The 12,730-nt window shown below is 39.2% G+C and overlaps 1 protein-coding gene across 2 annotated transcripts; it reads right to left on the reverse strand.

The window, feature by feature from the left end:
- Positions 1-107: 107 nt before the first annotated feature.
- LOC133738188 (phosphatidylinositol/phosphatidylcholine transfer protein SFH9) lies at positions 108-5,619 on the reverse strand. 2 transcript variants are annotated; one of them, XR_009860003.1, is made up of 16 exons: positions 5,267-5,619; positions 4,991-5,040; positions 4,587-4,890; positions 3,777-3,876; positions 3,366-3,632; positions 3,176-3,253; positions 2,983-3,084; positions 2,851-2,900; positions 2,639-2,738; positions 2,413-2,502; positions 2,201-2,296; positions 1,870-1,960; positions 1,050-1,438; positions 871-945; positions 525-701; positions 108-363 (listed from the first exon to the last, which is right to left on the reverse strand). XR_009860003.1 is itself a non-coding variant. In XM_062165650.1 (15 exons), the coding sequence occupies exons 2-15, from the start codon at positions 4,995-4,997 to the stop codon at positions 648-650; spliced, it is 1,803 nt and encodes a 600-aa protein (XP_062021634.1). In that variant the 5' UTR covers positions 4,998-5,040; positions 5,267-5,619; the 3' UTR covers positions 108-647. The 2 variants fall into 2 exon arrangements, 1 of the variants encoding a protein (XP_062021634.1); XM_062165650.1 differs by having other exon boundaries at positions 108-701.
- Between the last annotated feature and the right edge of the window lie 7,111 nt (positions 5,620-12,730).

The following is a 12,730-nucleotide window of genomic DNA, read 5'->3' on the forward strand; positions in this document are numbered from 1 at the left end:
AAGTTGACCATAAATGCAAGGATAAATATAGACTGAGAGATAGCACATTGTATATAATCAGTATTTTAAAAATTTTAACATTGACTTCACTCACAGACAATATGGTATGTAAAAACTTTGTAAACTTCTATTGATATATAATGCAAAATTGCAATTGGACATGTATTATACTGTATCAGTCACAGAGCCAAGGGGGCAAAAGAAAGAAAATTGGTCTACTATCTATGTACACAAACAAAAAGAATGTTTATACACACATTTTTCTCCATTCTAAATGAGTTGGATGGCCTGATCACCAGCATTATTCTGTTTATGCTATACTCAGTTGATCACTACTTTCAACCGGCAACTACAAAAGACAACCTGAGGAGAAATAAGAACATCACAGTTAGATGATCTTCTCCAAATTTGTCTCTAACTGAGAAGACAACTGTACACTAACGGGCTTTGTGCACACACGTGCACAAAGAGGGTAAGATGGTGGATAATTCTGTATCCAAGACAATATAGAAGAGAGAAGTCACCTTAAATGACAACTCCATTAAGAATGGATCAATGAACTCAGATGTGGCAATGATTTCATTTGTTGAGTCGACATGCATGGTCAGCAATACCAGTAGGGTTTTGTCACAAGAAACTGGTGCTCATCATAACGGGATGTTATTATATCTGCCACTTCTTGGCCAACAAGAGTTTGCTCCCTGCAATGGAGAAAGCCTGTTGTTAACAAGTGTATCCAAGTTGTATGCGACATAAACTAGTCATGAGAGTGCATACCCCATTCCCATACACATTAAAAGAGATTCAAAATTTATCCATATTTATTATAGTAAATAAATGAATGAATTTCCACATGTTATAAGAACTTACGTTCGAGTTGTTCTCCTTTAAGCTTTCTAGTGACTCAGCAAGCTCCACTTGTTTGGATGCAGTTGCAAGCAGTGCCTGCAAGAAGAATTCTTGTATTTAGTACGAAACTATATAGAGGAAACAAGAAACCTGATAGAAAAGAACTAAAGTATCCACGGCTAAGAAGAGGGCTGTCTTACTTTCTTCGTCTTCTGTAGGTCATACTCTATAGATTTAATACGGCTCAAAGATTCACAAAGCATGTCTTCTTTCTCTTGAGGAATTTTTGTAGGTTTGTTAGTCAACTCGGTTACCAAACCTTCTAATTGCTTCAGTCTCTGCAATAGTGGGTCGACTTCTGTTTCTTGGGCAATCTGCTGTTCTTGGGAACTCGAATGTGCAATTGGCGGTGGTTTGCGTTGTTTTTTTAAGTTGTTCTCTGCATTACATGCAGTAAATATTTTCCCCAGCCTCGGGAATACAAGATATATGCATGCTAATATTTTGAGTATGAAGTGAATGATTTGGCTCGCTGCATGTGGAATGGACGTCTTCAGTGGCCTTCTTGGAGTGAACATGGTTGAATCACCTGTTAAGAAGTTCAAAAGATGTAAAACACCATACTCCAAGGACGAATGGTTTATAATACATGAGCAATGTATGGAAAAATCAGCATTGAAATATAAAAACAGGGTAGAATGAAAAACCACTATAATGTCTTTGTCGAGTGAAGCTCTTCTTTTTCGTATTTAAAGGAAAATTCAACTGGCAGTCAGTACCTAAAATTTGAATTGGCTTGGGAATTCAATGCCAGAGAAGTGCTTGTGTCTCTACAAATGTACCCCTGATAATATATTACTACTTTTTTTTGTAAATGTTATTGTTGTTGTTTATCACCAAATATTATGATCCTTATTACCACAAAAAAGATGCTGTAGACCTGTTCAGGTCCCAGGCATGAAAGAATCTAGTAAATGCTATGTCCTGAATAAATGCAAACAGCCATGATAGATGACGTACTTGTTGAATTTGAATTAGCACCATCCACTCTTCCAGCAGCACTACCAGGTTCAACGAGGCTGCAAATAGATGCAGAGTCACTTGACCTCTCCTGAGACAAATTAGACGAGACGAAATATAAGAGCATGAATTACACAAATAAATTGATACGTTATCATGTTGGTCTACAGTAAAGGGACAAAGATTACATAGACAGACATAAAACACTTGAGTATATCCTTGGCTTAATCATCAATAAAGTCATTATGGTCATCTAGATGTTATTAATAAATTAGCTGTTAAAGATGCAGTCAGGTATAAGATATCCACGAAAAGAGACTTGAGAAATTACATTGTGAAAATGAGAAATTGGTAGTTCCATGATGCCAGAGGCACTTGACCTCATATCTGATCCAGACTCTGTAGATATTATTTCACTGTCTGTGACCTGCGTAGAGAACCAAAGAATATGTGATACATACGCAGAAGATGATAAAGGACAGCATCCATGATAGACTTCCCTTAGAGGCAAGTCAGTAGTAGTAGTAGTAGAATTCAAGTCACCTTAGAGGCAAGCAGCTTGACTCCTAAATCGTCGGCATCAGAAGAACCATTGATTTTCCTCAAGTACATTGCTTCTCCCATATGTACGAGCTGCAAAATAGAAGTGATATGAGTAATGACACAATTTTCAGGCAATAAAAGCCCGTAATACATCTACCTATTAGTTCAAAGTATTGATATCTCAAGTATCAATATTTGAGACAGCATTACTCCACTAGAATCATACTTTCATAATTTCTGGATCATTCCAGGGTCCCTTGCCAGACCTAAGGCACCCGCCTTCATTTGGACACGAGCAATCTCCCCCAAGGAAGTCAGGAAGTTGACTGTTTAAATAGAAAGTTGCTAAAATCAGTTCAGTAATTGGAACAAAGAAATCCAACCATCTTTCTATCTATTGCAATTGAACGACATTAACAGTTGGTAAGATGTCCCAACCTTGAGTCTACAACTTCCAACAACTTGTTTCGATATCTGTTGCCCAACACCTGCAGAGCAAATGCAAAAGTACTTATGAGTGATTCATAAAACCTTCAAATGTGAAAGAAAAAACAACAACTACTTTCATACATGTATCTTGCTGGTAGTTCTTGGATCAAGAAAGCCTTTTGCTGTGTTCCAAAGCAGCTTGAATCCGTTACCAGCATTTACCACAAACATCTGATGCAATGTCTGCGAAGAATGAGCTAGTATCAGGAATGAATTGATAGATTCTCATATAAAGTTATCGCTTATCAATTGGTTCATATAATTTTGAATCGACCTCAGGATAATTATCTCCATCAATTTTCTGCATGCGCATAACAAGGTCATGTGCAACCTTGCCAAAACTCACCCAATTCTGCAAATTTATTAAAAAAAAAAAAAAATACAATGAGAATAATTATTGCGCAAAAGTACAAAAAGATATGATGCACAGAACAGAGTAACTACATTTGTAAGTTAAGAATTACCAGCCCCTGGACATCTAGTATAGTTGTCGTAGAATCTATATGCCTTTTGGCTGCAATAGAACATGCTGGGAACTTCTCAGCAAAAGCCTTCTCAAAACCTTGGACATGATATTTTAGAAATCGATCCACTGTGGTGACATTCATTAGCTTGCTAGGTTCAACTTTGCCAAGTCTTTCAATATATACAGGCCGTCCCTCCCTGTCTACACCATGATAACCATGAGGATAAAAACGTTGAACCTCTTCACACTCACTGTATATAAAATCCTGAGAATTTATCAATAAATTGACACTGCCATTAGAATGATGGAAATCAAATTAAGTTTCTACTAAAATAGGCATTAAAAAGTTTAAATCTCACTGAACCAAAATGCATCAGTTGTTCATCACAATATAACTAAAAACAGTTACCTTCACAATATATTCTACTCCAAACTCTTTTCTCCAGTTGAGCATTTCTGCCCACATGTGAAGGGTTTTATCCATGTCAAACTTCCTTGCCTTTAAGAATCTGCATAAACAAGGCTTAATTACAATTCAATGCAAAAACTAAACACGTACGGTGTATAATGCCTCTGGAAAAGACAACTACATTACTAAGAGAAGCAAACACCTTCTTCAACAACAAGAATAGATAGAGAGTTAGAAGAACTATAACTCCATAGACTCTACTATAAACATTCTTTCCTGGTCCTGTTCATTCGTGGTTTCAAGAATTTGGATTCAATTAATTTCTTTCTTCTTGATAGACCTTCCAGATATCATAACCCTAACGGTTTTCTACTTTGGTGCATCAACTGAAACTGAAGTTAACATCCTCAGAAAAGGTTGAGTGGTTGAGGATTCACCTAATCAACCTAGATTAGTGAAACTGTGAAAGCAAGTTAAATTGGTATACGAGACTTTCCAACAGAAGACTGCACCACTGCCTACATGGAATGACATATATTCTCATAGACTTGTGCCAAAAGCCACTAAAGTTGCTATCTTGAAGGCTTTGACTTTGGCATCCATCTACACCAAGGTCTAATGTAGGTCGTGACAGATATATCAGCACTCAAATTTAAGGTTAGTCCAACGATATATTGGAATATCAGCGGATATGTCAAACCTTGCATCTAACTAACCAACTTCATTCAAAAAGAGCTAAGCCATTAACAGATAATATGGACTAATAATAGTGTAACAGATCTCATGATAGACATAGGATGATCCACTTACCTCAGCATTGTATGATAATCATCATAGTTTACAGGTAGCATATTCCTAGCAACCAATGCCTCGCGAAATGCGATGACAGCTTCTTCCTCCTCGGCATCCCTTACATCATCAACTGATATCAATGCATATCGACAATTGGTGACACGTTTGCTGCTGCGCCTTCTAAGAGTATTTGTTAACCTGGTAGAAGCATTGGCAGTCCTTCTCTTAAGAGATCTGCTGCGAGTCCTCCGCCTCTCGTCCTCGGAGGTTTCAATGTCAAAAGTCCTAGACTTGTCATCCTCTTGAAATGAAACTACTTCACCTACAATACCATACCGTATCACAGAAAATGAAAACCGAAAGCTAAGATCTGATTCGAAAGAGTATATTTACATAATTACATAGGCATTGAATTATCATACCTGGCATTGTTGCTAACCAAATCACTTCAAAGTTTGAGCTCAGATTTCATCTGGATCAAGTAACAACAAGCAATCAATCAAACAAAAATTCACAACTAAAACTGTGGTGATTGAATGCTCATCTCTTACAAATCACTCATCCTCCAAGAAAATGACAAAAAAGACCATCAAGATTTCACGCGCAGAGTCAATACAACCGACAAAAACAGATCGAAAATCCAAAAAAAAAAAAAAAAGCAGAAAATTCAAAGCCACAGAAAATTCAAAGTCCAATACCACAAGCCGTGATCAGCAATCGGCGACGAATCAGACGGCAAATTGCGGTTGCAGCAAAGCACATTCGCCGGAATCCAGCCGCCGCCGCCGTCCTCCGGTTCCGAAATCCGACTTGGAATTGGAAAATTTTCGCTTCCCTTTCTCTCTTATCTCTCTCCGAAATAGCCGAGCACGCGCGAGAGAGAGAGAAAGAGAAAGCGAAATGGTGTTGCTTTCGGTTTCAAAGCGGCATTTGTGATTTGCTCTGATGCTTTCTCTCTCTCTAGAAACCTGAAGAAGAAGCAGAGAGAGAGAGAGAGAGAGAGAGAGAGAGGGGGTAAAGAACGTAGCGGAGGGGAAGAAGAGCAACAAGGCAAGTCGTTGTCCGAAGCGTTTAAGTAAAAAAAGACGACGTAGCGTGCGACGGCCGCTTCCGCTCCGTCACCTTCTTCTTCTTTTGGAATTAATTCTTGAATATATATTTATTGGCGCCGTTTGTTAACGGGAGACGGTGGGGGTTGAGATCCGGTGCGGTGGAGTTTACGCTACGAATGGGGCGTTTAGTTTTTTGGGGGTGGGCGGTAAATTTCGGATATGCCGCGTCAGCAGTTGACACGTGGAGGGGGCGTCGGTGAGGGAATTGGATGCTGATTCTAGAGACTAGAGAGAATGAGATGCTATTGCTAGCTTTAGTGAAAGGTAGAAGGGCGGCCTCGTGTGCCTGGCTATTAACTTCGGCGGGTACAAAGTCACTATTAAGACACATTCTTTTCTTCTCTACTATAGGAATTAGGTGAATTTCCTCACATGTGAGTTTCATTGGAATCATGATTAACTTTTTGGTAGGAATTTTTAGGGTAAATTTGTGTCATTGTTAGTGTGGAAAGTCAACATTTATACATAAGTGCGTTTATAGATTCTGAAAGCTATAAGAATAGATCAGCAGAATATGTTCACTTATGTTTAATAAGTAGGTTTATAAATAGAGTATGCTTGTGACGTCCGAGAGTTAAAAGAGTGGAATGCGTTTACTAGTACTTAAAGCTCAATGCACTTGCATACATACATTGTCGTTGTGCCAAAAAACGAATTCGAATAAATATAAAATTCTTCATTTTAGGTTCTTAGCCAAATTCAAATAAGTAGTGACTATAGAACAAAGCAAAATATGTGATTCTCCTCCTATATTTTTCAAAAAGTAAGTAAAGGCATTTGTCAACTTTCATACTCATTAATATATTTACTTCAAAATTTCTCGTCATGCAAGTAATATGTTATGAGGAAAGTGACATTATGCTGTCCAAAATTAGATTCTCTTAGGAAGATATTAATCGTCATGATGATGCTAGAACGGTAACGATCATGCATTAGAACAACCTCTTTCAATCTCATCCACTTGTTAGTGCTTACCAATAATTGTCATTTGGTTGGTATTACTCACCCTATCATTAGGGGTTTGTTTGAGGTTCAAGTTACATGAACACGAGGTGGTCTATAAACAAAGAGGAACTTAAAACTTACCCCTCAAGGCCTCAATTGTATACTCAAAAATTGCGACCTTGAATAAAAAAAAAAAAAAAAAAATTTCTTCTTGTTTTCCAGATAATTAAGAAGATCTAGAAACTCTCTTTTCACCTAAACATCATCGACCAGCTCCTTATTATATATCTTAATCTCAAACAGCACTAACCAGTATAACATTATTTCCATCACATGGAAAGATCGACAACAGGACATAGCCACAGAAGTCTGTTTCATATATGGCCAAGTTAAAACTAGCCACAGTCTACATGGGACTTTACAGTGCATCACGCGTACTGTATTCTCCCCTAGTATTATGTCGACATCTAAACCCTAGTGTGCCATATGATTAGGCACTAGTTTAATTCGTAAGCATGTTCCTAATAGGGAATCATTGCCCCAAAGAATCTGGTTCCATTTTTGTTCGATTCTCAGAGTCAAAGGTCGCAGAGCTAGGGTCTTGATCTTCATTGTTTTATGAATATTAATCTCCCTTTATCACGGGTCCAACAAGAAGAAAAAGAATCTAACACGATTAGTTTGAAAGGTTCTTTGGTTTTATTAGACCAAGTATAGGCTTAGGGTATGTTTATTGGGGGTGATCTTGTTTACCGGTTTCTGCAGTCTTTGCTAGTGTTTGTTCTATTTTGATGGCGTTGAAATGAAGTTAGGTCAAGTCATTTTCAACAAGGTAAAATGGAAGAAGATGGTACAGGTAGTCTGTACGTACGTACATTAGGCCTTGACCCATAAGAGTAATGGTGTCTATTGTTTGGGGGGCACTTACTTTGCCAAGGGCAAGACAAGGTGGGACAGATCATTACCTGAGACCATTGTCTGTGATTGTGAAACCATTTTCACTAAATTCAAAAGCCTAATGCAAAAGTTAGCTACTGCAGGCCACCAACAGCAAAATTCGAATTACACATTCCTATGTAGTTGTTGAGAATATATACATCCTACATGGAAAAAATAGGACATTGCCTATGAGTTTATAAGGGTTTGGGCCACTCCATCCATTGTCAATTGGTTTTGGATGTGAACCACAGATTACTTTATCATGGTATTAGAGCGGGTTACCCACGTGTGCATGCCTCACGGCCACACGGGCTCCACGTCACCCAAAGTTGTCCACATGTATGGCTTGAAAATTCGCCACACGTGCGGGGGCGTGTTGAGAATATATACATCCCACATGGGAAAAATGGGACTGTTGATGCAGAAAAATTCCGTAGAGGAGTTTGACTCACCAATGAATGCGGACTGGAGCGGGAGCTGACCGGGAACAATCGAGAAGCTTCCCTCGAGCGTTGACTCGAAGTTTGACCATCGGCTCGAGGAGGAGGGGGGGTACATGCAGAAAACTCTCCAATGCCTAAGTCAGTACGTTTCTTAGTAGTGGAGTAGAGAGAATTGGAATTCGATGGATTACCTGGACGTCAAGCCTCCTTTATATAGGCAATGACTTACTTAGGGAGCAAGCCGTCATTATTCCGGCTTTTATGGCTGCATTTATTTACACACTTTATGATGACAATTATTGCTACACTAATAACAATTAATCATTGCGTACTTATGACCGTCATTCATTGCGTATTTATGATAGTCATTCATTGCGCACTTATAATCATAATCATTGTGCGTAGTTATTGTTGTAATAATCGCCGCATTCATGACTGAAATTTAACGCCATACTAACTACGGAGTTAATCGCTTTAATTGCGGGTCCAGCAGAATTTGACCACTCCCACAATGCCCCCAAATTTTCTCTTTGGACACTAGTCCTACGAGGAAATTTCCATTCTCTGGCTGTTTCGAATCTGGCCTCGATTATTTCCTCGAGCCCTGGCCGTCCCGATTCTTTCCTCGAGCCCTGGCCGCCCCGATTCTTTCCTCAGGCCCTGGCTACCCCAATTCTTTCCTTGGGCCCTGGCCGCCCCGAATCTTTCCTCGGGCCCTGGCCGCCCCGATTCTTTCCTCAGGCCCTGGCCGCCCCGATTCTTTCCTCAGGCCCTGGCTACCCCCATTCTTTCCTTGGGCCCTGGCCGCCCCGAATCTTTCCTCGGGCCTTGGCCGCCCTGAATCTTTCCTCGGGCCCTGGCCGCCTCGATTCTTTCCTCAAGGCGAAGATTCATTTTCAGCAAGAGATATGGAATTGCCCCCATTTCCCTCTGAATCTGATCAACAACATTTTATTCTCCTTGGCCACCGGCCTTGGGTATTTACTCTGGCCACCAGCCTTACACATACATTTCAACAACACTAACCACAAATATATTTCAAATCTTGCCTCGGGCCCTGGCCGCCTCGATTCTTTCCTCGGGCCCTAGCCGCCTCGATTCTTTCCTCAAGGCGAAGATTCATTTTCAGCAAGAGATATGGAATTGCCCCCATTTCCCTCTGAATCTGATCAACAACATTTTATTCTCCTTGGCCACCGGCCTTGGGTATTTACTCTGGCCACCAGCCTTACACATACATTTCAACAACACTAACCACAAATATATTTCAAATCTTTCCTCGGGCCCTGGCCGCCTCGATTCTTTCCTCGGGCCCTAGCCGCCTCGATTCTTTCCTCAAGGCGAAGATTCATTTTCAGCAAGAGATATGGAATTGCCCCCATTTCCCTCTGAATCTGATCAACAACATTTTATTCTCCTTGGCCACCGGCCTTGGGTATTTACTCTGGCCACCAGCCTTACACATACATTTCAACAACACTAACCACAAATATATTTCAAATATAAAAGGAAAAAATCAGAATATGATTACTAAAGGAAAGAACGCTAGTTTACGTTACCCAGCTTTTATCACTTCGGGGCTTGTATTCCATCACTCCCAGTCCTTAGTGACAGAAATGAGATTTCTAATGGTGCAGCTCCCGCCATCACTTTTTAGGAAAAAGTGCTTCCCACAGACGGCGCCACTTGTTGGTGCAGAAAAATTCCGTAGAGGAGTTTGACTCACCAATGAATGCGGATTGGAGCGGGAGCTGACCGGGAACAATCGAGAAGCTTCCCTCGAGCTTTGACTCGAAGTTTGACCGTCGGCTCGAGGAGGAGGGGGGGGGTACCTGCAGAAAACTCTCCAATGCCTAAGTCAGTACGTTTCTTAGTAGTGGAGTAGAGAGAATTGGAATTCGATAGATTACCTGGACGTCGAGCCTCCTTTATATAGGCGATGACTTACTTAGGGAGCAAGCCGTCATTATTCCGGTTTTTATGGCTGCATTTATTTACACACTTTATGATGTCAATTATTGCTGCACTAATAACAATTAATCATTGCGTACTTATGACCGTCATTCATTGCGTATTTATGATAGTCATTCATTGCGCACTTATAATTATAATCATTGTGCGTAGTTATTGTCTTAATAATCGCCGCATTCATGACTGAAATTTAACTCCATACTAACTACGGAGTTAATCGTTTTAATTGCGGGCCCAGCAGAATTTGACCACTCCCACAGGGACCTTACCTATGAGTTTATAAGGGTTTGGGCCACTCCATCCATTGCCAATTGGTGAACCCCAGATTACTTTATGAGTAGTGAGCATTTAGATCGATCTCAATTATAGACTCATTTCAACCATCAATGAAAAATAAATAGACTTTGTACTCCAGGCCTCAGATTGCTCATGTGCTTCCCGGGACATACTTCGGCACCACCCTTTTGTTCAATTCCACCTGTAAACATAAGGGAAAATACTTTCAGTGATGTCTTAGTTGTTTTCTTGATATTGTACATGCTGATCAAATAAGTGACAGCATTTTTCTTGGAGCACATGATAATGTCCAATGAAAACATGAGGTCACTACAGAACAAAGCTTAGTTCAGATCTGATGCCAGTATACCAAGCAAACAGTCATGGGGTTGATGCCTCATCGATCCAAGCCTTGTAGATGAGAGCCTTACCAAGGGGTGGGGTGCAATGTAAAACTCACCAGACTCTTATCCTAAGCAAAAGGGATTGAGTGATGAGGATATAATATACAACAATATCGCAACACAAAAATAATCAAATGGAAAAGTATTATCACTTGGTCTCTTTCAGTGGTCGCCACATACTGTGAAGATTCTAAAGGTATGTGTATATATAGGCCGGGTAAGGCAATATATTCAATGAGTTTCAGGATTTTCAATGACTACAACAACAATTAGGGTCCTTAATATTCACAGTCAAGGCCAAAAAATCTATTCTAGACATATGTTATAGCATGCTGCAAAGCAACATAAGTTGGCACTAAGAGAGGAACAGGTCAGTAAACATACAAATTTTCCAAACATCAGATTAGAATATACTTTAGCAAGATCTTGAGTAGGGCATGTACAATATCAAGAATATAATTAAGATGTACATCAGCAGATAGAATACCTACAAACCATAGATACGGGCTTTCCTTAAGCAATCAGTGACTCACTAAACGAATTAATCTATTCTTCTTCATCAGCCTTATCATCCTATAATCGTACAGGTCAAGAAACAGTTCAAACAACAGACATGTATATGTATTAGGGATAATGACCACTTACCCACAAAATACCAAATATCACCCCATACACTCCACCAACTTATTTTAAACCCCATTCACACAAAAGTTTTCTCTTTTTCTCTCAACTATTCCTTTCACTTAAATGTTTATCCCATAAGTACCCCTCTCTCTTATTCCAAATATTGCTTTTACTATTATTTTCCTTTGATGAAACGTGGTGGGCCCATCTTGAATTTATTTGTCTAAATTATAATTGCAGCTAAATTTCATCCTCGATCTCGAAGGTAAACAGTTAGTTTTACTATTCATAATTTCGATCATTGACAGACTTGAATTAAATGCTATTTGTAAAAGCACTAGCAAAGAATTGAAAAAAGAAAGAGAAAAGTTGGAAAAATTGAAAGACTATAGAGAACGTCTTAACAGAGAAACTCCCAACTATTGGGATATTATTTATAGACTCCAAATCAGGATCTATAAATTAGAAGAAGATATTGATAATCTTTTATATGTACTTGAAGAGGAACAAAAACCTCTTGACTACCTGAGCATTTGATAGATCCGCAATTCACTGGTATCAGAGCTTGTAAAATAGCTCAGCAGGGGAATCCCCAATGGGGACAATGTCTGATTTAATAATAGAGAGACTGAATTCTCTATTAAAATCTTCTGATGAAAAATATCAGATCCTGCAGCAAGAAATATCTAGATATCAAGAACATCTAGAGAAAATTCCTGTTATAATCCACCAGTTAGAAAAACTGGAAAACAAACTGGATTATATCAAAGATCTTCCAAAAACGGAAGAAGAAAAGCTAACAAGTGTTAGTAAAAAAATCACTGAACAGCAAAAAACGCTGGATTCTATGAAAACTATACTGAAGGACAAGAAAGTGCCTACAGTAAAAAAGAAAGCTAATGGATTCAAACCATTAGAAAGACCAGAGAATCCTGTTCCAAACTTGATTTTTCTGGATCCCTCAACTAGTTCTACTAGTATTCGGTATGAAAACCCGAAAGAAACTCGAAATGTCAATATGATGAGCATCTTCGGGAAAAAGAAAGGAGTACAACTCCTAAATTCTGAAGAATTTGAATACAATGAAATCGAGCATGAGGTAAAAAACGCCTCAATTCCAAAGCTAGATTTCAAACAAATATACAAAAGGGGAACATTTGACCTGATGGACAGCCATCATTTCAAATTGCTGGAATTTACAACCCCCTCTACAACAGGAGAAACAGATCTACTGATGATCACTCCAGATGAAGTTGCCAGAGCCAGAACAAAAAAAATATCAATTTATGCATATTGGAGCAGTCCAAGTAGGCATAAAGCTTCTAGCTCGTGAAGGCATAAACTGTTCAGTTCTATGTGTCTTACAAGACAATAGACTGGAAGATTTTCAAGCTAGTCTCTTGGGAACCCTTGAAGCATCTCTGTGCAACCAAGTAGCATATTTCAAC

Source organism: Rosa rugosa, chromosome 3 (assembly GCF_958449725.1).
Source record: "Rosa rugosa chromosome 3, drRosRugo1.1, whole genome shotgun sequence".
Taxonomy (NCBI): domain Eukaryota; kingdom Viridiplantae; phylum Streptophyta; class Magnoliopsida; order Rosales; family Rosaceae; genus Rosa; species Rosa rugosa.

Bases quoted from the DNA above. Each gene is read 5' to 3' on its own strand.
- LOC133738188 (XM_062165650.1), bottom strand. The intron at 2,901-2,982 runs GTATGAAAGTAG...TTTGCTCTGCAG, and splicing joins GAACTACCAGCAAGATACAT to GTGTTGGGCAACAGATATCG. The intron at 946-1,049 runs GTAAGACAGCCC...TTCTTCTTGCAG, and splicing joins ACCTACAGAAGACGAAGAAA to GCACTGCTTGCAACTGCATC.